The following is a 27,382-nucleotide window of genomic DNA, read 5'->3' as shown; positions in this document are numbered from 1 at the left end:
AAATATTCTTTTGTGGTTACGAGAGGGGGGAGGGAGGGTGGGTGGGAGACGGGCATTCACTAATTAGATAGTAGATAAGAACTACTTTAGGTGAAGGGAAAGACAGCACACAATACAGGGGAGGTCAGCACAATTGGACTAAACCAAAAGCAAAGAAGTTTCCTGAATAAACTGAATGCTTGAAGGCCAGCATAGCAGGGGCAGGGGTCTGGAGACCATGGTTTCAGGGGACATCTAAGTCAATTGGCATAATAAAATCTATTAAGAAAACATTCTGCATCCCACCTGGATCAAAGGAGAATGAAGAACACCAAGGACACAAGGTGATTACGAGCCCAAGAGACAGAAAGGGCCACATGAACCAGAGACTACATCATCCTGAGACCAGAAGAACTAGATGGTCCCCGGCTACAACCAATGACTGTTCTGACAGGGAACACAACAGAGAACCCCTGAGGGAGCAGGACAGCAGTGGGATGCAGACCCCAAATTCTCATAAGACCAGACTTAATTGTCTGACTGAGACTAGAAGGACCACGGTGGTCATGGCCTCCAGACCTTCTGTTGCCCCAGGATAGGAACCATTCCTGAAGCCAACTTTTCAGACATGGATGGGACTGGACAATGGGTTGGAGACGGATGCTGGTGAGGAGTGAGCTTCTTGGATCAGGTGGACACTTGAGACTATGTTGACATCCCCTGCCTGGAGGGGAGATGAGATGGTGGAGGGGGTTAGAGGCTGGTGAAATGGACATGAAAAGAGAGAGTGGAGGGAGAGAGCAGGCTGTCTGATTAAAAAAAGTAATTGGGAGTGTGTAGCAAGGCGTATATGGGTTTTTGTGTGAGAGACTGACTTGATTTGTAAAATTTCACTTAAAGCACAATTAAAATTATAAAAAAAAATATGATTGGATTATAGAAGAAATTAAGGATGGAATAAAGAAATCCATTGAATCCAATGAGAATGAAAACACTTCCTGTCAGAACCTTTGGGACACAGCTAAAGCAGTGCTCAGAGGTCCGTTTATATCAATAAATGTACACATACAAAAAGAAGAAAGGGCCCAAATCAAAGAATTATCCCTACAACTTGAATGAATAGAAAGAGAGCAACAAAAGAAACCCTCAGGCACCAGAAGAAAGAAAGTAATAAAAATTAGAGCAGAATTAAATGAAATAGAGTACAGAAAATTTAATGAGTTAACAAGACCAAAAGCTGGTTCTTTGCAAAAATTAACAAAATGGATAAACCGTTGGCCAGACTGACAAAAGAAAAACAGGAGATGAAGCAAACAACCAAATAAGAAATGAGCTGGGAGATATCACAAGAGATCCAACTGAAATTAAAAGAATCATAACAAAATACTATGAAAAATTATACTCTAACAAATTTGGAAACCTAGAGGAAATGGACAAATTTCTAGAAACATGCTACCTACCTAAACTAACACAAACAGAGGTAGAACAGCGAAAGAAACCCATAACAACAACAAAAAAAAAGAGATTGAAAAGGTAATAAAAAAAACTCCCAACAAAAAAAAGCCCTAGCCCTGATGGCTTCACTGGAGAATTCTACCAAACTGTCAGAGAAGAGTTAATACTACTACTACTAAAGGTATTTTAGAACATAGAAAAGGATGGAATACTCCCAAGTCCATTCTTTGAAGCCAACATAACCCTGATACCAAAACCAGGAAAAAACACTACATAAAAAAAAAAAAAGAAAGAAAATTACAGACCAATATCCCTCATGAACTTAAATGCAAAATTCCTCAACAAAATTCTAGCCGATAGAATTCAACAACATATCAAAAAAAAAATAAAATAACTCACCACGACAAGGTGGGATTCATACCAGGTATGCAGGGATGGTTCAACATTAGAAAAACAATCAATGTAATCCATCACACAAATAAAACAAAAGACAAGAACCATATGATGTTATCCATTGATGCAGAAAAGGCATCTGACAAAGTTCAACACCCATTCATGATAAAAACTCTCAGCAAAACAGGAATAGAAGGAAAATTCCTCAACATAATAAAGGGCATTTATACAAACCCAACAGCCAGTATCATCCTAAATGGAGAAAGACTGAGAGCATTCCCCTTGAGAACAGGAACCAGACAAGGATGTCCTTTATCACCACTCTTACTCAACATTGTGATGAAGGTGCTAGCCAGAGCTGCTAGGCTAGATAAAGAAATAAAGGGCATCAAAATTGGCAAAGAAGAAGTAAAAGTACCTCTATTTGCAGATGACATGATCTTATACACAGTAAAAGCTAATGAATCCTCAAGAAAACTACTGAAACTAATAAAAGAGTTTAGCAGAGTATCAGGACACAAGATAAACATACATAAATCAGTTGGATTCCTCTACACCAACAAAGAGGATGTTGAAGAGGAAATCACCAAATCAATACCAAAGACTTCACCAAAAGAGTAAAAAGATTACCTACAGATTGAGAAAAAGTTTTTAGCTATGACATTTCCAATCAGCACCTGATCTCTAAACTCAACAAGAAAAAGACAAATAACCAAATTAAAAATGGGCAAAGGATATCAACAGGCACTTTACCAAAGAAGACATTCAGGCTGCTAAGAGATACTTGAGGTAATGCTCATGATCATTAGCTTTTAGAGAAATGCAAATCAAAACTACAATGAGATTCCATCTCACTCCAACAAGGCTGGCATTAATCCAAAAAACACAAAATAATAAATGTTGGAGAGGTTGTGGAGAGACTGGAACACTCATACACTTCTGTTGGGAATGTAAAATGGTAGAACCAATTGGGAAATCAATTTGGCACTTAGTTAAAAAGCTAGAAATAGAACTACCATGTGATTCAGCAATTCCATTCCTTGGAATATACCCTAAAGAAATAAGAGCCTTCACACAAACAAATATATGCACACTCATGTTCATTGCAGCACTGTTTACAATAGCAAAAAGATGGAAGCAACCAAGGTGCCCATCAACAGATGAATGGATAAATAAATTATGGTATATTCACACTATGGAATACCATGCAGTGATTAAGAATGATGAATCTGTGAAACATTTCATAACATGGAGGAATCTGGAAGGCATTATGCTGAGTGAAATTAGCCTATTGCAAAAGGACAAATATTGTATGAGACCACTATCATAAGAACTCTAGATAAAGTTTAAACACCAAAGAAAATATTCTTTGATGGTTACAAGGGTGGAAAGGGAGGGAGAGTGATATTCACTAACTAAAAAAATAGTACCAAACCAAAAAAGACAAACCCAGTGCTGTCGAGTCAATTCCGACTCATAGCAACCCTATAGGACAGAGTAGAACTGCCCCATAGAGTCTCCAAGGAGCACCTGGCGGATTCAAACTGCTGACTCTTTGGTTAGCAGCCGTAGCGCTTAACCACTACACCACCAGGGTTTCCCTAGATAGTACACATAATTTTTTTTAGGTGCGGTGAAGGGCAACACACAACACGGGGATAGTCGGTACAACTGGACTAAACCAAAAACAAAGACGTTTCCTGAATACAACCAAACACTTCAAAGGCCAGAGTAGCAGGGACGGGGGTTTGGGGATCATAGTTTCAGGGGACATCTAGGTCAATTGGCATAACAAAATGTATTAAGAAAATGTGCTGCATCCCACTTTGATGAGAGGCATCTGGGGTCTTAAACGCTAGCAAGTGGCCATCTAAGATGCATAAATTGGTCTCAACCTACCTGGAGCAAAGGAGAATGAAGAACACCAAAGACATATGGTAAAGATGAGCCCAAAAGAGAGAAAAGGCCACATAAACCAGAGACTCCATTAGCCTGAGACCGGAAGAACTAGAAGGCGCCTGGCTACCACCGATCACTGCCCTGACAGGGAACACAACAGAGAATCCTTGATGGAGCAGGAGAACAGTGGAATGCAGGCTTAATGGCCTGACAGAGACTGGAGGGACACTCACGGTCATGGTCCCCAGACCCTTTGTTAGCCCAAGATTGGAACCATTCCCCACGTCAGCTCTACAGACAGGTTTTGGCCTGGACTATAAGACAGACAATGATACTGGTGAGGAATGAGCTTCTTGGCTCAAGTAGATACTTGAGACTACATGGGCAACTCCTGTCTGGTGATGAAATGAGAAGGAAGAGGGGAACAGGAGCTGGTTGAATGGACACGGGGAATACAGGGTGGAGAGGAGGATATGCTATCTCGTTAAGAGGAGAGCAGCTAGGAGTACACAGCAAGGTGTGTATAAGTTTTTGTATGACAGACTGACTTGATTTGTAAACTTTCACCTAAAGCACAATAAAAAAAAAAAAAAAAGGAGTGATTATGTTTAGGATCTGCTGTACACCAGTATGACCTCATTAACGTAACAATAGAAAACGTTCTTTCCAAACAGGAACGCATCTACAAGGCCCAAGAATTCAACACATATTTTTAGAGGACAAAATTCAATCTATAACATCTGATGTGCTTTAATAAATCTCTTTTTGCCTAAATTAGACTGAATCCTATTTTCTGCAACAAAGGCAATCACCTGTTTTACATTCCAGTGTAGACAGATGCTGTAGAATCAAACAAGCAAAAACAATAAACATTTGTGCACTACATGAATATTTTCAATTTCCTATGAGGTCTAGGGGAAAGATTGGGTTTCTTGACAATGATGCTTGAGTTTCTGAAAGTGGCTCCTTCCAAAGGCCTAATGGTAAATTTGTAATTAAGTGTGAGATAAAGGAAAGTCAGCAACATCAATCACCTTGAGACATTTATTATCCATTTACAGAATAAAGTTGGAGCAGAACTAGATACACAAAGAGGCATATTAAATGGTCCTGGCCTCCCCCAAAGTATTAGGAATCTCACTCGGTTGACAGGTAACTGTGCTATCAGGTAGGCTGACTCAGGAGAAGACTCAAAATGGCACCTGGGCCCTGAAGTGGGCAGACCCAGCTGCAGGTCAGTAGCAGGTGAAGGCAGGCAGGCCCTTTGGCTTTTGATTGTGGTATATTGGTTGGGTATCAAGGACTCCCAGAACTAATGGGAGACTGGAGGACCAGGTTTGAGAACAGAAGGGAATGATGGGTGCTTTAGAGGGCCAGGCAGCTGGAAGCACAGAAATCGTCTCACATTTTGAATTCTCCAGTGAAGATGCCAGCCTCTGGGATGATGGGCCTCCAGTGTCCTGAGAATTCGGGGAGAGTGGCCCTGCTGGCTGGGCTCATCCCCAGTGCCTGATCCCTTGTTGCTGAGGCTCTGACCTCCCAGGTGTCCATATCGGGCTGGTTACCAGAAATTACCTCCCACTGATAGCACATGCAGTCCAGGTGCAGGACGGGGAGGCAGTGCCGTTTGGAAACAGAGAGCCGCAGCACCTGTTAACGGAGGGGCGGATCTAAAGTGGACAGCACAGAGGGTCCTGGCAGGCCAGGCCGGCAACTGCTCCGTGCCATGAAGGGTCCCAGCCTTGGGACTTCAACCAAGGGCAGGGCCATGGGAGTGGCATAGATGCAACCCGGGCAGGGCCTGACCTTAGAGGCTGGGACCCTAGTCAGGTAACTGAGGTGGGCTAGGCCAGGCTGCAGGTAGGGCTGACCCTCCTACCCCCAGAGCTGGGCGTAAGGTAGGATGTAGGTCTTGATTACAAGTCACAGAAAGCAGCAGGAGCTGACATAAGCAAAGACTGGGCTTCACTGCAAGGACACGGGGTTCTTGTGGGGCTACCCAGGGCTGGGCCTCTACTCCAGTGCCCTGGGGAAAGGTGGCCACCAGCTGCTCGCAGTGCTTCTGATTTCAGTCCAGCCTGGGCATCATCAGAGAGACCAGCCAGCCCAGCCCCCTGTGGCCCAAGGCATGAGACTGCACCCATCCCTGTGGGTGTCAGGAGGAGGTGGCCCACAGCAAGAAGGGCTGTCGCTGGAGCCCAGGTGGGAACTCAGGGTGGCTCAGACTAGCCAGAAGAGGAGGGCCAAGAAGACAGAGGAGGGTCACAAGCCCATGAAGATGGCTCGGGGAGAAGGCTGGTGGGGTGTTGCTGATGGCAGGGGAGGGTGATAAGGTTCTATTTTAGAGCCGTTTGTCTGTAAACGTCAGCGACACATCCATGTGGAGATGCTCCACAGACAGCTGGCGGATAGGGGGGAGCTAGGGGCTGACGGGGCTGACTAGAGGCTGTTCCAGACCCCTGGGGTGGCAGAGGTACGGCACTGAGGCCCTGAGGGAGAGAGTGGAGGGAGCCAGTACAGAGAGAAGCCGGCGGCTGAGGCTCTCCTATGCTCCCAGCCCTGCAGGAGGGGGCTGTCCTAACCCATGCAGCCTATGCTGGGGCCACCCTTTTCTCCTCCACTCTGCCTCCTCAGGAGCAAGTCAGCAGCAGCCCACCTGGACAACCCTTCAGGTGGGAGGCACAACTCTGCTACATAGAGAGAAATCTCAGGGCATTAACCGCCTTAGTGGCCAGCCCAAATAACCCCCAGCGTCTGTAGAGCTTGTTGGCCCTCAGCCAGGCCCTCTTCTTGCACACCCCAGAAAGCCTGGAGATGTCCTCACATCACTTAACCAGCCACTAGACATTTCCTGAGCGCTGCTATGTGCCAGGCACAGTGCTAGAGACAGAGATAAGAAACATTCCTTGACATGATGGGGCCAGAGGAGCCTGAACTTTTGTCATGCAAGACGCAGTGACAGAGTCTAGGGGTAGGGGTGGAAGGGGGTCACTCCAGGGAAGGGAGGCGCTTGGCAAAGCCAGCCTTGACAACAGTGTAGGTCAGGAGGGTGTGGGTGGTGCTATTGAAAGGTTATATAGTTTACCCCTTTGCAATTGAGTCAATTCCAATTCCTAGCAACCCTGTAGGGCAGGGTAGAACTGCCCCATAGGGTTTCCAAGGAGCAGTTGGTAGATTTGAACTACTGGGCTTTTGTTTTGCAGCCGAGCTCTCAACCACTATGCCACCAGGTCTCCTTACACAGTTCAGGTGTCCTCATTTTCAGCTCCTAGATATGTTTAGGACATGAAGACTTCTAGGTGCAAGGACTCAGCACTATTCTCAGGCTCTCTGGGGCATCTGCGGGCTGGTTGCTTCTCTAGAGAGCGCATACCCCAAATCATAGCCTTCATGCTCTGTGCTCTGCCCCGTCTAAAGATTAATAGCACAAACTCTGGATCCAGATGACCGGGTTCACATTCTGGCTCTGCCACCTATGGACTGGGCATGACCTTGGGCAAGTTGTTAACCATGTGGGGCCTCAGTTTCCCTATCTGTAAAATGGGGGTAATCTTCACACTGTATTGGTGGGAGTTAGGTTCAGTTCTCAGTATGAAAAACTCCAAATAACAGTGACTTCCATCAGGCAGAAGTGATTTCTCTTCGTGTAAAATGTGGATGGGAGGTCTTGGTCTTGCATGGTGTTTTCCGCAATGTCAGTGACCCCAGATCAGCCCAGCTCACACACCGTTATCCTTCAGGCATGGCCATTGTTTTCACAGTCCAAGGTGGCTTGTTCCGGCCATGTTCCAGGCTGCAGAAGGGAGGAGGAGGAAGCAAAGGACGGCATATACATCTGTCTCTTAAGGAAGAAATGTGCCATATGATGCTACCTCTGGCATCCCGCAGGGTCACACCTACCAGCACAGGAGTCCAGGTGCACAACTACGAATCTAGTTACCATGGAGCATGAGGAGTCCTAGGGAGGCAGAGGCTTGGGGGACGAGTAGACAGCTACAGGTGTACCAGGATATTGGGAGGATTAGCGTGTTAATTCATGTCCAGCACCTAGCCTGGTCCAGAGAAGTGCTCAATGAGTGTGAGAAATTGTGACTATTCAGTCCAACCCTCCTTTACAGAGGGGGTGGGTGTCACGCAAGGCCCCCCACATACATAGTGAAGGGCCAGGACTGGGACCCTGGCCCCAGCCTCACAGCACCGTGCTCCCTGACCTTCCTCACTGCGCCTCCCTTTGCGTCTCTGCACCCCACAGCCTTTCGGTCTAGACAGCAGACTGCAAAGAAAGGCAGGTGGGTTTGGACCTATTACTTACTAGTCCCTCCAGCTTAACCAGACACAGCTGGATTCCCCAAGTCTTGCATGTTTGCTGCAGTAAAATTAGGACGAAGTACCAGAGCTGGGATATCTCCGCCCCTCCCTTTGTGGGAGAGGGTCTGGGCTGGAAGGTGGGTGAGGTGGCTGTGGTGACAGGAAAACCAAAAATCAAACCCATTGCCGACAAGTCAGTTCTGACTCGTAGTGACCCCAATGGGTTTCCGAGGCTGTAAACCTCTGTGGAAGCAGACTGCCACATCTTTCCCCCAAGCAGGGCTGGTGGTTTCAAACCGCACGACGGTTAGCAGTCAATCACTTTAACCGCTGTGGCATCAGGGCTTCAAGAGGCACTCATCAAACCCTGACTGTTAAACTTTAAAACAGCACAAAGGGCTAAACGCAGCCCAAGCTTCCTTAGAGATTACATTTTTCTCATGCCGGAGGCAGAAAGTTTAAGAGCCTGGTCATTAACCTTATCAGGGGTGTTAACATGTCTACAGAAAGAATGTTAACATGTTTACAGAAAGAATGTGGCACATCCCTCAGCAAGGGGAGTGGCCGAGTGGGGTAGTGAGGGCAGGGTTGTGGGAGCACAGGAATAGAATCAGAAACAACAAAACAGGGGCCTGGCCCCACAGGAGGGTGAAGGAGGGAGGGGCTGGCAGCTCTGCCCCACTGGCAAGGGAGTCTCTGATGGGGTTGGAGCATTAGGCCATGTTGGGAAAATAATTAACAGCAAAATCCTCTGCCAGCCCAGTCAAACTCTCCACAAAAGTAGGAGGGAAAGAAAACAGTGTTATAAGGAAGGAAGCATTGAGCCAGAATGTGATGCATCACAGAGGTCCGCTAAAGAGACTGACTGCAAAGGCAGAAAGGAATCTCCCCAGTTATATGGTCGCAGATGGACCCATTACATATGTGTGGTCCCGATGAATACCTGCCCTTGGGTAGGAGGACTCACTGCAGCATTTGTCACACAGAGCATCTCCTACATTCGCTTGGTAATGGGGTAGAACCTGTATTAGCTAACTGTCTTTATCCAAAGGACAAATAGACTTCCTGTATCTTTATGACAAGGAGCCCTGATGACGCAGTGGTTAAGCACTCAGCTGCTAACGGAAAGGTCTGCAGTGGCTCTGTGGGAAAAAGATGTGGCAGTCTGCTTCCATAAAGATTACAGCCTTGGAAACCCTATGGGGCAGTTGTTCTCTGTTCCGTAGCGTTGCTATGAGTCCGAATCCACTCAATGGCAATAGGATTTTTATCTTTATGACAGGAGATAGGATTGCAGCTTGGAGCTAGGCCCTACTGAAATTAGGCCCTGCCTCCCCCTGTGATGGTGGCCAGGGGCTCCAACCGCCTGCGTGATGAAACGGGGTGAAAGGAAGATGGCTGCCAGGACCTGAGGAAAAATGCCTGCCTGTGAAACTTGCGGGAAGCTGGTTTAGATTCCAAAAAGAAGCAGAGAATGTACAATTACATGTTTTCTTAAGGAAATGCTCTAAGAAAAGGGAGGGGGCGTCTCTCCCTTTATACGAACGAGGAAGAATTAAGGTTTTCTAATTTTTAATTTGCATTTGCCCTTAGGGCCCTCTTTGCCTGCGGCCCACCCGCTGGAGGCGTTTTGGGGGCACAACGCCCGCCAGTCCGCAGGTTCCCCAGTCTCTCTATAAACTGTAGCCTCGGGCTCCGCAGGGGGGGCGGGCCTCAGACCCTGGGGGTCACCCCGTGAGAGGGCCGGGCCAGGCTCTGGGAAGGGGTGGCCGGCCGGCTGCTGGCGGGGGCAGGCGGAGACTGCGGGGCGTGGTGAGGCCCAGCCGGCGGCCTGTGAGCGGGCGACGCGGTCTCCGCGGCGCCGCCTCGGGTCCAGGGAGGGGAGCCGGCGCCTGGCGGCGGGGCGGCAGACCCCGGGTTACATGGTGCCCTCTGGGCCCTTTGCCTGCGGGACCCACTGCCTGGCGAGGGCGAGGGGAGCCGGCCGCCCCCGCACGGCGCCTCGGCCGGAGACAGCGCTCCAGGGTCCCCTCCCTGGGTGTTGGCGCCGGAGGCGGCCTGGCTCCTCCGGGGCTCCCTCAGCCTCATTCACCCCGCTCGCAACTTTTCCCAAACATCTTCAGGTACGAACCGTGAGACCACTCACCTCGGGCCTCTATTGAGGAAAAAAACTGGTTCTACAAATGAATTTGTATGATCTCTGCTACTTTTCTGCCTGTGCAGCCGGAACACTTGGAGCCAACCGGGGCCCACTGTAACCGTCTTCCTTCGGGGGACTCGGAACCCCGACTCCCGGCACTGCCTGCGGAGAACTCTGCTGTTATTGGTCCTTGCCCCTGCTGCTAGGTTTGAATCTGCGTGACAGCTCAAAGCCTCCCGAAATCCCGGGCTGAAATAAATACATTCAACAGTCTAACTCAGCGCTGTCCAATGGAAGTATAATGTAAGCTAGAAACGCGAGTCACATATGTAATTTTAAAATTTCTAGTAGCCAATTAAAAAAGTAAAAAGTAATAGGTGAAATTAATTTTAGTAATATTTTGTTTAATCCAATTTAAAAAAGAGAGAGAGAAAAACCATTGCTGTCAGTAGATTCCAACTCCCAGGACCCTATAGGACAGAATAGAACTGCCCCTTAGGGTTTCCAAAGAGTGGCTGGTGGATTCGAACTGCCAGTCTTTCACTTAACAGAGGAGCTCTATGCCACCAGGGCTCCATTATATTACCCCAAAATATTATCATTTCAACATGCCATCAATATAAAAATTTTTGAGCTATCGTGCATTTTTTTCATACTATTTTAGGTGCTATCTAGTCAGTTTCTACTTATAGTGACCCCATGTGACACAGTAGAACTGCTCCATAGGGTTTTCTGAGGCTGTAATTTTTTTTTAAATCATTATAGGGGAGCCACCAAGGTGGCCCAGCGGTTGAGAGCTTGGCTGCTAACCAGAAAGTTGGCAGTTTGAATCCATCAGCTGCTCCTCAGAAACCCTCTGGGCAGTTCTGTTCTGTGAGTGGGAGCAGTTCTACACGGTGAGTCATAATTGACTTGACAGCAAGGGGTTTGTTTTATTTGATAATCTTCAGAGCCTCACAACTTTTCTTTATAGAGGGCTGGATTTTTAAAGGTATCCTTTACTTTCTAAAATCAGTTTGTTGAACAAGAAAACTCCTGTGATATGATCATAAAGGCTACTTGATTTAGCACATCTACTGTCCTTTCAGGCATACTCAGCAGGAGTGGGCTGGTTGCCTCCTCTCTGGATGAAAACTCTGGCAGTTCTTTGACTTTTGTGGCCATGAATGAGAAACCGTTTTAATTCTCTTGGATTCCAGATTTCTGGGGTCCATGGAGTTGGGGTGACCAACCCCAGACATGTCCTTTTGAACCTTGAGCCTTTAAGGAAATGGTTTTCCTAAAGCTACCTTCAAGTCAAAGAAGTGCCTAGCAGGCAGCTTAGTGGAGACATTTGGCCTTCGGCAATGGGCTGCGTTGGAGAATTACCTACGTGTAGTCAGTGTCCAGAAACAGGAACTCCAGGGTCTGACTGCAAGCTGGGTGTTAGAATATGTAACCAAAATAATAAAACCATTGCCATTGAGTTGATTCAGATTCCTACACTACACAGTAGAACTACCCCATAGGGTTTCCGTGGAGCACTCTTGGATTCAAACTGCTGACCTTTTGGTTAACAGCCAAGTTCTTAACCTCTGCACCACTAGGGCTCCTTAAGATATATGCCATGTCCTTAATGTCTGTTTTTTTACAACTGACTGACCCTGAAACCCTGCACGTGCTGTTTCCTGAGAAACAAACAAAAAAACAAAAACCCAAACCTATTGCCTCTTGAGTCAATTTCGACCCTACAGGAGAGAGTAGAACTGCCCCATAGGGTTTCCAAGGAGCTCCTGGTAGATTCAAACTGCTGGCCTTTTTGACCTTTTGGTTAGCAGCCGAGCTGTTAACCACTTCGCCCCAAGGCTCCCACCGTGCCCAGCCCCGACCTATATAACCTGTTTTCACTGCCCTGTCTTCAGAGGGGGCCTTCCAGGTACTTCCGGTTTGACGGTGCCAGATGTGAATCATATCTACTCACAATTCTGTTACACTAATTTCTGGTATTTCTCTTCGCATTTAAGTCTTCAACACTTTTACGCGGTAGAACAAGCCATGATTACTTTAAATCACAGTCTCAATTTAGGAATTAACACTGTCAAATCCCAGATAAAAATCAAAACTCTGCACACCTCTCCGGTTTGGAACACTCTCCCCTTGCTGGCCTTTGGGAGGGGAATGCAGCCAGTTCCTTCTGCCTGCTCGCCTCTTCTCCACTTCCCCAGCTACTGTCATTACAGCAGCTGGGAAGGAGGAGAGGAAAGGTGCAGTGGAGAGTCCTTTCTTGGCTGTTCCTGTTGGAGGCAGGCTTTGCATCCTCTGGGTCTGGCCAAGGATCGCGCTGTCTCTTTTATGGGTGCTTTGGAGGCTCTGCTGCTGACCTTTCAGTTCCCAGGATGTGGGAGGTATGTTCTATCCTTCCTGCTGCACCAGCTCCTCCAGCCCCTGGCTTCTGCAGATGAGGTGGGGAATGTGGAGACCCTGGGGACACTAACAATTCTCTACAGCATCTGACCCTCAAGGTACCTGACTGGTACCAAAGCATGGCGCTGATTGTTGAGAACCCCCTTTGAAAATTGGTGTGTATTCTGGCCCCTCCTTTGGCCTCTGTTTCCCGTCATTTCTCCATGTCCATATTTCTAATGTGAAGTTGCTTGTGCTTTCAAATGGGTTCCTCTGTGCCTTTCAAACAGGACCCAGGAAACCCCATGCAGGTGTGCAGGGAGGCCCACCTGAGCCCAGTGTGCTGAGACAGGGAAAGAGCAGAGGGCAGAGGGGGCCCCGTGGTCAGGGGTTCTGGGCGGGCAGGGCCCCGGGCCTGTCCATCAGTTGGGCTGTTGAACAGAGTTTGTGAGTGCCTGGTCCGCAGCCTCTTCTCTGCACACCCTCAAGGAACTGGCAGAGCATCACTTAGTGGCTCATCCCTGGGCCTGATGGCAAATGAATGCGAACCCACCTGTTTCTCTGCCTAGAGATACAGCCTGGGTGAGGTATCCATCTTCTCTGCGCCTCCCTCACTGTATTCATCCGCAAACGGAGCATACTAAGAGCTCACCCCTTGCAGTTGTGAGGGATTGTGGAGAGGCACTAAAGGGCCCTGGCTCACAGCACGCGCTCATACTGGGGGTGCCTGTCGTCATTGCAGTCACTGCACTGGGTCTAGGCCCCCTCAGGCCCCTAGGTCTCTGTTATGGATTTAATTGTGACCCCCCCCCCAAAATGTGCGTCAGCTTGGCTAGACCATGATTCCCACTATTGTGTGGTTGTCCACCATTTTGGGATCTGATGTGATTATCCTATGTGTTGTAAATCCTAACCTCTATGATATTAATGGTCATCCCTGGTGGCATAGTGCTTAAGAGCTATAACTGCTAACCAAAGGTCAGCAGTTCAAATCTACCAGGTGCTCCTTGGAAACCCTATGAAGTCACTATGAGTTGGAATCGACTCGACAGCAATGGGTTTGGGTTTTTTTTTTTTTTGGTTTATGATGTTAATAAGGCAGGATTAGAGGCAGTTATGTTAATGAGGCTGGACTGAATCTACAGGATTAGGTTGTATTTTGAGTCAATCTCTTTTGAGATATAAAAGAATACAGCAGAGAGGAGGGGGACCTCATGCCACCAAAAAGAAGTACCAGGAGTGGAGCATGTCATTTGGACCCAGAGTCTCTACTCTGAGAAGCTCCTAGACCAGGGAAAGATTGATGACAAGGACCTTCCCCCAGAGCTAACAAAGAAAGCCTTCCCAGGAGCTGGTGCTCTGAATTCCGAGTTCTAGCCACCAGGACTGTGAGATACTAAATTTCTATTTGTCAAAGCCATCCACTTTGGTATTTCTGTTACAGCAGCACATAACTAAGACAGTCCCCTTGGCTGCCCCCACCATCTGCCACAGACAAGCCACCACAGCAGGTCTAATTTAGCAAGTTTATTGAGGATCCCACAGGCCTGAGCCCTCCCCGGTGGCCCGGCTCCCGTCACTCCTCTTTCTCATCTCCGTGGGTGATGATGTAACACAGGGATTTGTAGTCGATGTTCCCTGCCAGGTCCATGGGTGTCAGGGCGAACATCTGCTCAACCTGGAGGAGGCACTGGTGAGGGACAGCCTTGGCCCCTGGCACAGCCCAGCAGACAGGCATGGAGGGGCTGGGGGCAGGAGGGGTCCTGGAGAGACCCGAGGGAGACCTGGGACCCGTACCTCTCTCTCCCCCAGCGGCGTGTTAGCTCGTAGCCTTTCTGCTGTCTGATATGGGGCTCTGGGCACATGGCCACATGGAGGTGCCTCCCAAGATTCTACGTCTGCACCCTCCTGCCCCGCATGTGCAGGGCATCCCTCCAGTTGCTCCGGCATGCTCCCGCTCACCTGCTGGAGCACCTGGGCCTCTGCACACACGCACACACAGCCCTCTCTGCCTGGTACATCCCCTTCGTCTTCTAACGCCACCCTCAGAGTGCCCATTACACTGGGTCCGGGTCTTTCCTGCTGGCTCTGAGCCTCTCAAGGGCAGGGGCTGGGCTTGTTCTGTTCACCAGGGTATTCCCAGGCCCTTCCTGGCTGGGGCCCAGAGTAGAAGTCAGGAAATGGGACTGAAGTAGCCAAGATGCCTCACCTCAGCCAGAGAGAACTTGTCTGCCTGGGTCAGGAGGAGCTGCTTGAACCTGGAAGAATGGAGAAGGCCACAGAGGGGCCAGCTGCATGGAGACTGGGCGGGAGCTCCCACTGCCCACTCACGAAGGTGACAAGAAGGCCCCCCAAATTAAGGCAGCTGCCCTCACAACAGTCTGGGGTGGAGACCCAGCAGAGTACCCGTACCCGGTCATTCACACTTACTCATCCTTGTTCACCACCCCCTGGCCACTGGGGTCAAACATGCGAAAGGCACTCAGGATAGCCTCCTCAGGGTCCGTCCCTGGGGTGGAGAAAGCCGGGCAAGCACCCACCCCCTCAGCTAACTGGCCCCACCCAGGAAGAGTCCCAGGGTACGCATGGAGCCCCCTATCTCCTACTGATACAAAGTGTCCCTTGGGGACCAGAGGGGGGGACGAGGCAGGGAGAAGGTCGGGACTTAGGGTTAGGAAGTGGACCTGAAGGCCCATTTGCTCACTCTGGAGTTGGGACTTTGCTGGCAGTGCCTGTGGGACGTTGGGGAGGTCCATGCAGTGGGGCCACCTTCTCTGGGCCTGTGTGGCCACTGGAGATGGAGACCAGGCAGAAGCAGGAGGAGGGTCCCGAACACCCAGCTCACCATTAAGCTTCTCCCCAAAAAGTGTGAGGAAGACAGTGAAGTTGATGGGGCCCTTTCCCTCCTGCAGCATGGCGTCCAGCTCCTCGTCAGGGACACTCAGCTTCCCTGGGGACAGGGACAGGAGTGGACCCAGGGACACTGGACTGTCCTCCCCTCCTTCCCAGCCTCAGCTCAGGGCAGGGAAGGAGGGGGAAGGGGAGAAGTGGAAGAAAAGTGTGGAAAGAGGGGAGGGAGGGTGGTGCGAGCAGGCTGGGAGCAGGGGGTGGAGAGGGCAGAGGGATGTCCTCGGGAGGGGTGGGGCTGGTATCTAGCAGAGGCCCTTGTAGGGATGGGTTGGGGTGGGAGAAGAGCTCACGAACCAAGCTGGGAGTAGGTCTCCCTCAGGTCAGACTTGCAGATGATACCGTCCCGGTTCTGGTCGATGCAGCTGAAGGCCTGTGAGGTGAGGGGCAGGGTCTCCTACAGGAACCAGCTCCCCACCCCCTTGGAAGGCAGGAGGTAGGAGAGTCCTGGGTGGTGTGAGGAGCAGGGGCCGGGGGAGGCCTGGGGAGGCCTGGGGAGGCTCTGGGCAGCACCAGGGCTACTGACCTAGAGAGAAGGGGATGTTGTGGGGCAGGGCTTTGGGCTTGGGGCACTCACTTCCTTGAATTCCTGGATCTGGGCTTGTTCGAACATGGAAAACACGTTGGAAGAGCCGCGTTGGGCCTGTTTGGTGGCTGCAGCCTTGCCCCGGGTGCCTGTCTTCCTGCTGGCCTGCAACACTGTGGGTGGGAGGGGTCCTCTCCCTCTCCCTGCAGTCCACCCCCCGCATACCTCTGAGACACTCCTCTTCCTCATCTCTGGGATCGCCTCTGGGGCCCCATGCAGGCCCAGGACTAGTGGGGAGCACCTTCAATAGCTGGGGCTCCCAGGCTACCTCTCTCCTCCTTGGCAGCCTGCCTCCAGGGAGCTGGTTCTGCTCTCCTAACCCAAAGGCAGCGGTGCAACAGCACTTGTGAGTCTGCCAGCCTTATAGCCCTACCTGGCACTTACCATCCTTTCAGTCCGATCTCTGTGTCCCTGCTGTGGGTCGGTGGCTGCACAGGGCCCACAGCCTGCTTTATGTGTCAGCCTTATCACCTGGTGGGCCAAATAAGGAGAGAAGCCAAGGACAGGCCCAAACTTGGCAGTCCCTGCCTGGGCTGGGGCAGATGAAAACCCCTGCAGATTCCAGCCACATTCCTGTGATCTCCAGGCCTCCATTGGGTTTCCTTCACAGACTCACTCGACATGGCATGTCATCCACTCCAGGTTAGATCCGGTTGATGCGAAGTCCAGCTGAGAGCAGAGGAGGCTCAAAGTCTGCCCGTTGCAGATGCAGCATGAAGGATCCCCCACCTGGGGACCACAGACCTCCTAAATTTGGCCTCAGTGTCTTGTCCTTCACAGAGGGCTGGGACCATCCCTCCTGCAGGTCCAGCTCAGCACCTGGCCAGCCCAACAGGACAGCAGAGGTTGAAAGGCTGCTGGCCCCGCCTGGCTTGGAAGGGCAGTAGGTGGTTCTGAAGATGGATCTCACGAGGTTTCAGTGAACATTCCCCTCTGGGCGGATGGTGACCTCAAATAGGACTCTTTGGTTGGCTTTGGGGCAATTCTGGGGTGATAGGGACATGTGGGTCTGGCTGTTCTCCCACCTCCAGGCCTTTGCTGTGTCTGTTGCCCTGCCTGCAGCACCTCCCTGTGGACACTGCCATCTCTGCTTTTTGAGATCTCAGAGTCCCTCAAACTCCGTCTCAAACTCCACCTCCCTCAGGAAGCTCCCCGGAGGTCTGTGCCCCTTATGTGGCATGGTTTCTGTGGCCTGGAGACTGTGGCTCTGATGTCTGTAACCCCTTGTCTCCCAGCTCTGTGCTTCCAGGGTGCCCAGGTGTGTTGATATCTGTGTTCCCAGAGGGCCCAGCACCTGCTGATGGGTACACTGGAATGTGACACAGTATCATATGATGCTTATGGGACCACCGTGGTGGGCGCAGAGCAGACTGTCTGGACCCCAGGCATCTTCGTGGACCCCCGTGAAAGTGAGTCATGAGCTCAGGGCAGCGAGGCCTTTGCCAGAGCCCCTCTTGTGGCTGCGGCCTGCCTGAGCTTCAGTGGGCAGTGGGTCAGCCCAGCCCCTTGCCTGGGTGTGGGGTATGGGGTGTGGGGCGGGAGCGGGAGGGGCTGTCTTTTGGGCCAGAGTGCAGTTGTCTACCAGCTCCTCCCTGGCTGAGGGTGCAGAGGAGGCGATGGGGCTGCAGGGAACCTTCCAGAGGTCAACCACGTGGGCTCAGTTGCAAAGCGCCCACCTTTGCCCCCTCCCCTGGAGCATGGCCTGTGTTCATCGGGGGCCTTCCCTCAGCTTGGCCTTCAGAGTGAGGGGTGAGGGGGAATGCAGGGAGAGACTGGTTGGTAGAGAGAGGGTTCTCATCCCACCGAATCCAACATCCTCTTATGTATAACAAATATTTAATAACACCTTCTTTACTATCCTGGGCATCCTTGAGTAGTGCAAAGAGTTAATGCACTTGGCTGAGAAACAAAACGTTAGAGGCTCAAGTCCGCCCAGAGGTGCCTCAGAAGAACGGCCTGGTGATCTACATCCAAAAAATCTGCCACTGAGAACCTCATGGAGCACAGTTCTACTCTGACCATACATGGGGTATCATGGGTTGAATTATGTCCCCCCAAACATGTGTTAGGCCATGTGTGGTTGTCCTCCATTTTTTGATTGTAATTTCATGTTGAGAGGATTAGGGTGAGATTGTAACACCGTCCTCACTCAGGTCACCTCCCTGATCCAGGGTAAAGGGAGTTTCCCTGGGGTGTAGCCTGCACCACTTTTTCTCTCTCAAGCGATAAAAGGAAAGGAAAGCAAGAAGAGAGTTGGGGACATCATACCACCAAAAAAACAGCACCAGGAGCAGAGTGCATCCTTTGGGCCTGGGGTCCCTATGCCTGAGAAGCTCCTCGACCATGGGAAGATTGAGGACAAGGCCCTTCTTCCAGAGCCGACAGAGAGTGGAAGCCTTCCCCTGGAGCTGACGGCCCGAATTTGGACTTTTAGACTACTTAACTGTAAAGAAATAAATTTCTCTTTGTTAAAGCCATCCACTTGTGGTATTTCTGTTATGGCAGCACTAGATGACTAAAACATGGGGTCACCATGAGTTGGAAGGGATGCGACAGCCACTGGTTCTTTTTACTAGCCTGAAATGAAATTCATAGACTATATAAGCTACGCAGAGAATTAAAGGTAAAATCAACACCATGCCCTAAACTGTAATACAAGAAAAAATGGACAAAAAGGAATTTATAATAAAATGTGCTTTCCTATGTAAATGATCAAACTTGCATGCATTAGAAGACATAACGAAGTAATGAACTGCTTGCACCAATGTATAGTGGACACTCTGGATTTAAGAGAACTAAGATCAGGAGCAATTCCATGTAGGAAGTGTCAGACAACGGGTGTGTGTATCACAGCGATGTAGCTTTCCAAAGTTCTCAATTTTGGTTGATTTCTGAATGAAACAAAGTACTGTCATTCCTCAAGTGGTTGGGTAGTTGCTTTTATTGAAAAATGAGTGTATATTAAAATCATTCAAAAATATGTATTGACATGTACAAGGAGAAAAACCAACATAAATCAAAATTCCCACTTTCCACTTCTTTGTTCTGACCCCAGCTGCACACACAGCACTTCGTCCTCAGACCCTAACTACCCAGAGCTCGGTCAGAGCTCAGAAGTTAAAGGACACAGTTCTCCAGACTGCCAACTCAGCCAGACACCAGTCACAAGCTTGGGTGTCCCCAGGGCTCCCCCTACTTTTGACCTGCTGGCTACAAGTTCGGGGTTTTCTCACTATCGCTTTAGGATACCGCCTCCATGCCCAGGGGTTCCAGACCTCCCTAATTTCTGACCTGCTGGCTCCCACTACTCCCTTGGGTTTGAAAATTTGCTGAGACAACTCACAAAACTCATGGAAAGTCCTATACTTACAATTACAGATAAACCCCAACCCAGTGCCGTCGAGTCTATTCCAACTCATAGCGAGTGCCAATTACGGACATGTTATTAAAAAACCAAAAAATCCAAACCCATTGCTGTTGAGTCTATTCCGACTCATAGCAACCCTATAGGACAGAATAGAACTGCCCCATAGGGTTTTCAAGGAACAGTTGATAGATTCAAACAGCCAAACTTTTTTTTTTTAAATAATTTTTATTGTGCTTTAAGTGAAAGTTTACAAATCAAGTCAGTCTGTTACATATAAACTTATATACACCTTACTACATACTCCCATTTACTCTCCCCCTAATGAGTCAGCCCGCTCCTTTCTTCCAGTCTCTCCTTTTGTGACCGTTTGCCAGTTTCTAACCCTCTCTATCCTCCCTTCTCCCCTCCAGACAGCAGATGCCAACACAGTCTCAAGTGTCCACCTGATACAAGTAGCTCACTCTTCATCAGCATCTCTCTCCAACCCACTGTCCAGTCCCTTCCATGAATGATGAGTTGTCTTCGGGAATAGTTCCTGTCCTGGTCCAACAGAAGGTTTGGGGACCATGACCGCCAGGATTCTTCTAGTCTCAGTCAGACCATTAAGTCTGGTCTTTTTATGAGAATTTGGGGTCTGCATCCCACTGTTCTCCTGCTCCTTCAGGGGTTCTCTGTTGTGCTCCCTGTCAGGGCAGTCATCCATTGTGGCCGGGCACCATCTGGTTCTTCTGGTCTCAGGATGATGTAAGTGTCTAGTTCATGTGGCCCCTTCTGCCTCAGGCTCGTAGTTATCCTGTGACCTTGGTGTTCTTCATTCTCCTTTGATCCAGGTGGGTTGAGACCAATTGATGCATCTTAGATGGCCACTTGTTAGCATTTAAGACCCCAGACGCCACACTTCAAAGTGGGATGCAGAATGTTTTCTTAATAGAGTTTATTTTGCCAATTGACTTAGAAATCCCCTTAAACCATAGCTCCCAAACCCCCGCCCTTGCTCTGCTGACCTTTGAAGCATTCAGTTTATCCCGGAAACTTCTTTGCTTTTGGTCCAGTCCAGTTGAGCTGACCTTCCCTGTATTGAGTATTGTCCTTCCCTTCACCTAAAGTAGTTCTTATCTACTATCTAATCAGTAAATAACCCTATCCCACCCTCCCTCCCTCCCCCTTCTCATAACCACAAAAGAATGTGTTCTTCCTAGTTTGTACTATTTCTCAAGATCTTATAATAGTGGTCTTATACAATATTTGCCCTTTTGCATCTGACTAATTTCACTCAGCATAATGCCTTCCAGGTTCCTCCATGTTATGAAATGTTTCACAGATTCATCACTGTTCCTTATCAATGCGTAGTATTCCATTGTCTGAATATACCATAATTTATTTAACCATTCATCTGTTGATGGACACCTTGGTTGCTTCCATCTTTTTGCTATTGTAAACAGAGCTGCAATAAACACGGGTGTGCATATATCTGTTCATGTAAAGGCTCTTATTTCTCTAGGGTATATTCCGAGGAGTGGGATTTCTGGGTTGTATGATAATTCTATTTCTAGCTTTTTAAGAAAACACCAGATAGATTTCCAAAGTGGTTGTACCATTTTACATTCCCACCAGCAGTGTATGAGTTCCAATCTCTCTGCAGCCTCTCCAACATTTATTATTTTGTGTTTTTTGGATTAATGCCAGCCTTGTTGGAGTGAGATGGGATCTCATTGTAGTTTTAATTTGCATTTCTATAATGTCAAATAGCCAAACTTTTGGTTAGCAGCTGAGCTCTTAAAATCACTGCACCACTAGGGTTTCATAGATAACAAAGGCACCTCAGTTACTCAGAAATTCCAAGAACAAATTATGCAGAGTAACTCTTTACCCCTCCCTGTTGCCGTTGAGTTGATTCCAACTCACAGCGACCCCAAAGGACAGAGTAGAATTGCTCCATAGGGTTTCCTAGGCTATAATCTTTATGTAAGCTGACTGTCACATCTTTCTTCTTCAGATTGGCTGGCGGGTTTGAACCGCCAACCTTTCAGTTAGCAGCTGAGCACTTAACCACATCACCAGGGCTTCTATTCTTTATCCCACAATGTGTAATTACGTTTATGTGGAAAATGGCCCTAGATTAATTAATTTGGCTTGGATAACTCTGATAGTCCCTGAGTGGCACAAACGGTTAAGTTCTCACTACTAACTGAAAGGTTGATGGTTCAAACTTACCTATAGGTGCCTGGAAAGAAAGGCTTGGTGATCTAAAAGGTCACAGCTTCAAACTCCTGTGGAATTCTCTGCACACATGGGGTCACCATAAGTCAGAATCCACTTGACAGCAACTAACAACAAACTCTAAATAGGCATTTCACCCATGTGAGCATCAGGAAGGACCTTAGAAATCGTCTGAAATATTGCATCCCTGGCCCCCCAATCCCTGCAACCACCTAAATGGTCTCAAGGGGATATAACTTGTCCTGTGAGGCTAGGCAGCAGCAGGGACAGCTCCTGGGGGAGCCCTGCCCCAAGTCCAGAGCAATGCCCAGCCCCATGAAGTCCTAGGACACTCAGGACTTTAGCACTGAGCATTGAGAGGTCAACAGACTCACAGCCCTCATCCCATGGCAGGCAGGCAGGCTGGACCGGCAAAGGCAGGGACTGTCCAATGTCTCTGACCCCCGCTCCCCTGCCACCCCCATTCCTGTTCCGTCTGCTCTGTTACTTATAACACTCCCCAGGGTACAGCTGGGGGAACGGACAGTGAATTCCAGGAAATATCTAGGCCTACAGAAGCGGCTGTGTGCAAGTGAAGACATCTCTTTATGTACTGTGCCTCATGCAGAGGGGCTAAAGAATGGTTGACAAAGCCATGTTTGAAACTTTTAAATGTTTTAATTAAAAAAACATGAAGTCACAGGTTGGGTGTGGAGAGGGTAACACAACACCTGGGAGATCTGGTGAGTAGAAAGGGCCTGGGTGTCTCTTGGCTAATTGGGGCAAGGCTGTGGGAGCTGAGGATGCCATCCCCAAGCTGCTCCCTGGCCTCTCGGTGGGAGCAGGTGGGGGGATCCTCCCCCTGTGTGGGTTCCTAACCCAGAGGGCTGGCACCATCCCTCAGGCAGGGGCTTTGGGGACCTTCTTTGAGGGTCCATTCCAGGACCACAAACCAGGCCGAACCAACCAGGGATGGGGACACAGAGGGGCAAGGCCAATATCTCTAAGCCTTTTGGGGGTACCACAGCCCAGAGGCCTCCACAGTGGAGCTGGACCCCCTTCCCATTACTCTCCTGGGCCTCTTGAGCCACAGGCAAGATGGCAAGGGTGGCAGTACAGAACCACCAGGCCTGGGTGATCAGCAGCCCCCGGCCACAGTCTGGCCAAGCTGATGGAGCCACCTCCCCATGTGGGCTGAGTTCCCTGGGAAGCAAGGCCCCAGCAATGTCCAGAGCAGCAGCCTCCTCCCTGAGCAGGGACCCAGGGTTGGCTGAGCCAGGACAGAGCTCCAAGAGGGAAGAGAAGATGCAACGGTCTTGAATGTGCAGCTCTGGTCTGGGTTGTGGGATTCAAGCAAGGTGAGGGGCTCTGTGGGGTCTCCGTTCCTGCTCATCCCAGCCCCTCCCTCCTCCCAAGGGCCGTCAGTCCCACTGACTCAGAGAGGAGGCCTATATGGGCCCCGGTGGGGCCTTCCCCATCTTCCCGGGGGTCGGAGGCTTCCAGGGTCCTTGCAAGGAGAGGCGTCCTGCCCTGGCCCAGGCTGCTTTTCACTGGCCCAGCATGCAGGCTTTCTTACAGGCCACGGCGGAGATGAGCGCCGCCCCCCGGCCGCTGCCCTCCTCCGACTGGATAAAGGTGATCTCGCAGCTGGGCGTAAGTCTTCGTACGCTGGCGTGGAAGCGTTCCTTGAAGCTGAGGATGAAGGAAACAGTCCTGGCCACTGTCTCCTCCCTTCCCTCCCAGGCCCCACCTCGCCCCTTTCCCGTTTGCGGAACGCAGTCGCAAGGGGGTAAAGCTAGGGGACAGAGGCAGGCCTTGGTCAGGGGACTCTTCCCCACATCTGGGCCACGGAGGAAGAGAAGAGGAAGGCAGAGGGAAGATCAAAGGTTCCTGTAACTGTAAGCCGCAAGGGACATCGGAGAGCGCCCCTTTCAGTCTCCATTTTTCAGGTGGGGGACTGAGGCAGAGAGCTCTCCGGTCAGGACACAGACGCACGAGGGAGTGGGGCCAGTAGTGAGCGAGGGAGGTGGGAGGGCTGCTCCCCGGAGGCTCCGACTGCAGAGGGCCGGGGCGCGCCTTTGCCCTCCCACCCGCAGCGGCGCTCACCTGGGATGCAGCTTGTACACGGAGCCGTCCACGCCCACGGTGATGTGCATCACCTCCTCGCTGCGGCTCTCGCGCATGCGGTTGATGACGCCCGCCAGCCCGGCCGAGCACATCTGCGCGGCGCGCGTGGACACGCTCTCGCAGGCTAGGCGCACGATGTCGCAGTCAGTGGCCGAGGCGCGCAGCCCCAGGGTGCTCAGGATGTTGTAGATCTGCTTGCGGTCGCCCGAGTCGCTGCAGAGGCGACGGGGGAGATGGGCCGGTCGCAAGAGGGTCGGCCCCGCGGTTCCGCTCGACCCGCGCCTCCCGCACCGAGAGGTGGTTGAGACGGAGGGGCCGGGACCCAGCCGGTGGAGCCGCGAGGGAGTTCGCCCGGTGCTCACGACCTGGGGCCTCTTGTTGGAGAAATGGGGGCGACTCCTGCCTACGTAATCTCCACGCAAAGCTACCGGGGGCGTGGGCTCCGGAGGGGCGCGAAGCCTGATCCTGCCACGCACCAGCCAATAACCCGGGTTATTACTAGTCTCTTTAAGCCCCGGGTCCCCTATCTAACGTAGGGCGACAACAATGCCGCGCCTCGGGGCTGTGGTGAGGGTAAAGGGGGTGGTGAGTTTCCGAAGGGGACTCGCGGTTACCGTGCCCCGCCCCCGCCCCGCCCCGCCCCGCCCCCTTCCCGCCCCGCCCCTAGCCCCATCCCCTAGCCCCGCCCCATTCCGCCCCGCCCCGCCCCCTACCGGGCCCCTGCTCCGGGCCCCGCCCTCCGCCCCTTGCCCGCCCCCTCCTGCTACCAGGGCCCCGCCCCCCGGGCCCCGCCCTGCGTCCCTTGCCCACCCCGCTGGTACTAGGCCCCCGCCCCCGCCCCTCATCCCAGGTCCCGCCCCGAGCCCCGCTCCAAGCCCCCGCTCCGCGCACCTCTCCACCTGCGAGACAAAGCGCGTCTCGAAGGCCCCGCGCGTGCGCAGCTGCTCTGAGGTCTTGCCGTGAAACAGTAGGTTCTCGTCCGCGAGCTTCAGCAGCACAAGGCGCACCAACTCGCCCATGTACTTGCCGCCGATAAGCTTCTCGTATCTGGGGAGAGATGGGGAGCCAGGTCACCCCGAACGGGTCCGCCGCCGGCGCCTGCGGCGTGGCTCCAGGGAGACGGGTGGGAACAAGACTAGCCGGAGAGGGTGACTGGTCCTCACGTGCAGGTAGAGACCCAACACTGTGAGAGCTGCTGAGACATAAGCTCTTGGCATGCACGCATCTGGGCAAGGTCTTGCTTAAGGTCTATGAGCCTCAATATTTTTTTAATCTTTAAATACATTTAATACTACTGAGCTAATAGACATTTATGAGCATCAGCTGTGAAGCTAATAATTAGCACGTGCCTGGCACTTAACCCAACTCATTGCTTTCAAGTCCATTTAGACTCAGCCTGGCACGTAGTAAGTGGTTAACAAATTATACCTATTTTAAAACAAGCTCGGGGAGGGCTGTGTTCTTCGAACCCATATCATCCCACAAAATATTCATATTCACTCTGACTGTGGACAGATAGTTACTTCGGAGAGCTCTGGGTTAAACACAATTACACATCGCTACAGGCTTCTCAGAGACTTTACTATGCCAGTGGTGGGTGGGAATCTGTCGGCAGATGGGTGTTCCCACATTTGGTGGCCTGAGGGTGAGCGGAATGAATGTTGAGCCAGCTCACTCACGCAACGACTGTCAATGCGCTTTCCACCAAGCTGTTTAAAAACAAGCCCATTATAGGGCAGAGGTAAGAGCTCCCACCCGCAGCTGCAAGCCACTGGGAGTCCCAGAGCACATCAAGGCACTGAGGTGGGGGGTAGGGCAGGATTGGTCCTTACAGCTGCTGACCGGGGTTCATGGAGGTCTCATCCACCACGCGGTCATACTCCAGCAGAAACTCGTCCAGCTCGCCTGAGTCGCCGAAGCCACCCCACTCGGTGTTGACGCACATGCGGCCCTCGTTCCCCTCCACCAGCTCCACGTTCTGCATCTCCTCCATGTAGCAGGCGTTGCAGCCTGTGCCTGCAGCAGGTGGTTGTGTGAGGCCCCTCCTGGGACAACCACCACCTGCTGGGCTTCCTGGTGTCAGGCAGGGCAGCTACGCCTGCTGGCGAGGACTGCGATTCCCTGGAACCCCATGTCTCCAGGGTGTACCCCGCCAGCATGTCCTGATCCTGGCCTGCAGGAGTCCCCTTTGGCTTGGTGCCCTCCCAGCCTCCTCTGGGCCCCACCACTCTGTGCCCCTCATGCCTGCATGAAGGGTCTCCATGTGTTGTCTGGTTCAGTGGAAAGATGACTCCCCCAGGCGCTAGAAGACTTGGCTCTACCGTGTGACCATGGGTAGATCCCACCTCTCTGGGTTGTTTCCTCTTCCCCACCTATTACCTGGGACATTGGGAGAACTGAGGGAAACAGTGTGGAAGTGCCTTGGCAATTAGCATCACTGTGGAGATTGTATCATTTTACTCCTTTGTGCACCTCCTTTGTTTCTAACACTGGCCACACACACGGATCTGAATTTCTCTGCCCCAGGCCTATGCTTGGTGGCACCCACAAGTAACTAAGACACTGTAGGTCCTCAGGGAACACTCATGGCTACCGCAGGTAGCACAGGCCCCAGACAAAATGAAAACGTGGGGCCCTTGTTCAAACATTAGCAATTTCAGAACAGTGGCAGCCAGCATTAAGCCAAGCACGGGGCCCTGCTAAGTGCGGGGCCCTGTGGGACTGTGTGGGCTGCATGCTTAAGACGGCGTCAGGGTCCGCAAACTCAGGTGCCTCCAGGAGCCTGGGCAGCCACGTGAGCAAGTCAAGGTCAGAGGCTGTAACCAGAGGTGGAGTGTGCTCGTTTCCAAGGCAGGTGTGAGCCGTAGGCCACCCGTTTGCCATCTCTGCTCCAAGACGATCTGCCTGGGCAGAGCAAAAATAGCCTGGCCTGGTGAGAGCTCACGTCAAGGGTCTTGGGGAGTCAAATCCTGACTGGGTGTCAGGGAGGGCTAGGGGACATAGCCAGGGACTGCTGGAGCAGCTGTTCAGATGTTGCTTTTAAAGACAACTTTCCTTCTCAAAGGTATAAGGAAAATAAAAGATGTAAGAGACAAAGTGAGGTCAGGCTGGAATTTAAATCATATATATATATATATTTAAAAAACCTGCAAAATCTGGAACCTATGTAAGGCAGAAGCCTGTCAGAGAAGGAAAACTCAAATATTTCCAACTAAAACTAGAGACAGAAAAGTGGTCTGACTGTGTACCCTGTCAAAGGCTGAGAATTTGTGAGACCCGGAAAAATAATGCAGTTCTGTTGAGTTCCAGCTCTCACAAGTTTCACTGTGTGTGTGTGTGTGTGTAGACACATATATGGAACCCTGCTGGCGAAGTGGTTACGTGCTTGGCTGCTAACTGATAGGTTGGTGGTTCAAACCCACCAGCCCCTCCCCGGGAGAAAGATGTGGCAGTCTGTATCTGTAAATATTACAGCCTTGGGAATTCTATGGGCCTGTCCTATAGGGTTGCTATGAGTCTGAATTGACTCAACAGCTATGGTTTTTATATATAGGTTTATATATATATGTGTATATATATATGAAATGATTTTGTGTGTGTGTGTGTGGAAGGGCGATATAATTAGAGATAGGTTCCTAAG

At 50.8% G+C, this 27,382-nt stretch overlaps 2 protein-coding genes and 1 long non-coding RNA gene across 4 annotated transcripts in view; 1 reads left to right on the top strand and 2 right to left on the bottom strand.

Annotated features, from left to right (window-relative positions):
- Positions 1-14,073: 14,073 nt before the first annotated feature.
- On the bottom strand, positions 14,074-16,507 carry MYL7 (myosin light chain 7). 2 transcript variants are annotated; one of them, XM_049893731.1, is made up of 7 exons: positions 16,434-16,507; positions 16,041-16,154; positions 15,761-15,836; positions 15,402-15,506; positions 14,987-15,065; positions 14,766-14,814; positions 14,074-14,234 (listed from the first exon to the last, which is right to left on the bottom strand). In XM_049893731.1, exons 1-7 carry the CDS (start codon positions 16,434-16,436, stop codon positions 14,133-14,135), a joined length of 528 nt encoding a protein of 175 aa, XP_049749688.1. In that variant the 5' UTR covers positions 16,437-16,507; the 3' UTR covers positions 14,074-14,132. The 2 variants fall into 2 exon arrangements, with proteins under 2 accessions (XP_049749688.1, XP_049749687.1); XM_049893730.1 differs by lacking the exon at positions 16,434-16,507 and having other exon boundaries at positions 16,041-16,426.
- Positions 15,779-18,451, top strand: LOC126081707 (uncharacterized). Its single transcript, XR_007518429.1, has 3 exons — positions 15,779-15,843; positions 16,692-17,458; positions 18,273-18,451. It is a non-coding gene; the product is annotated as an uncharacterized LOC126081707 (long non-coding RNA).
- Positions 18,452-22,311: 3,860 nt separating this feature from the next.
- GCK (glucokinase) overlaps positions 22,312-27,382 on the bottom strand; it is a 126,313-nt gene continuing 121,242 nt past the window's right edge. Inside the window, exons 7-10 of the mRNA XM_049894228.1 lie at positions 25,575-25,758; positions 24,634-24,789; positions 23,722-23,955; positions 22,312-23,307 (exon numbers count right to left, since the gene is read on the bottom strand). Coding sequence (XP_049750185.1) covers positions 23,163-23,307; positions 23,722-23,955; positions 24,634-24,789; positions 25,575-25,758 — 719 coding nt within the window. The 3' untranslated portion in view covers positions 22,312-23,162. The remainder of the gene's footprint in view (positions 23,308-23,721; positions 23,956-24,633; positions 24,790-25,574; positions 25,759-27,382) is intronic.

Source organism: Elephas maximus, chromosome 8 (assembly GCF_024166365.1).
Source record: "Elephas maximus indicus isolate mEleMax1 chromosome 8, mEleMax1 primary haplotype, whole genome shotgun sequence".
Taxonomy (NCBI): domain Eukaryota; kingdom Metazoa; phylum Chordata; class Mammalia; order Proboscidea; family Elephantidae; genus Elephas; species Elephas maximus.
The sequence above is the reverse complement of the archived record's forward strand: the minus strand, read 5'-3'. Positions and strand labels throughout refer to the sequence as shown.

Coding starts and splice junctions, on each gene's coding strand:
- MYL7 (XM_049893730.1), bottom strand. CDS start 16,238: ATGAGGAAGAGGAGTGTCTCAGAGGTATGCGGGGGGTGGACTGCAGGG. Junction 15,837..16,040: donor AGATCCAGGAATTCAAGGAA/GTGAGTGCCCCA, acceptor CTCACCTCACAG/GCCTTCAGCTGCATCGACCA. Junction 14,815..14,986: donor GGGGTGGTGAACAAGGATGA/GTAAGTGTGAAT, acceptor CCATTCTTCCAG/GTTCAAGCAGCTCCTCCTGA.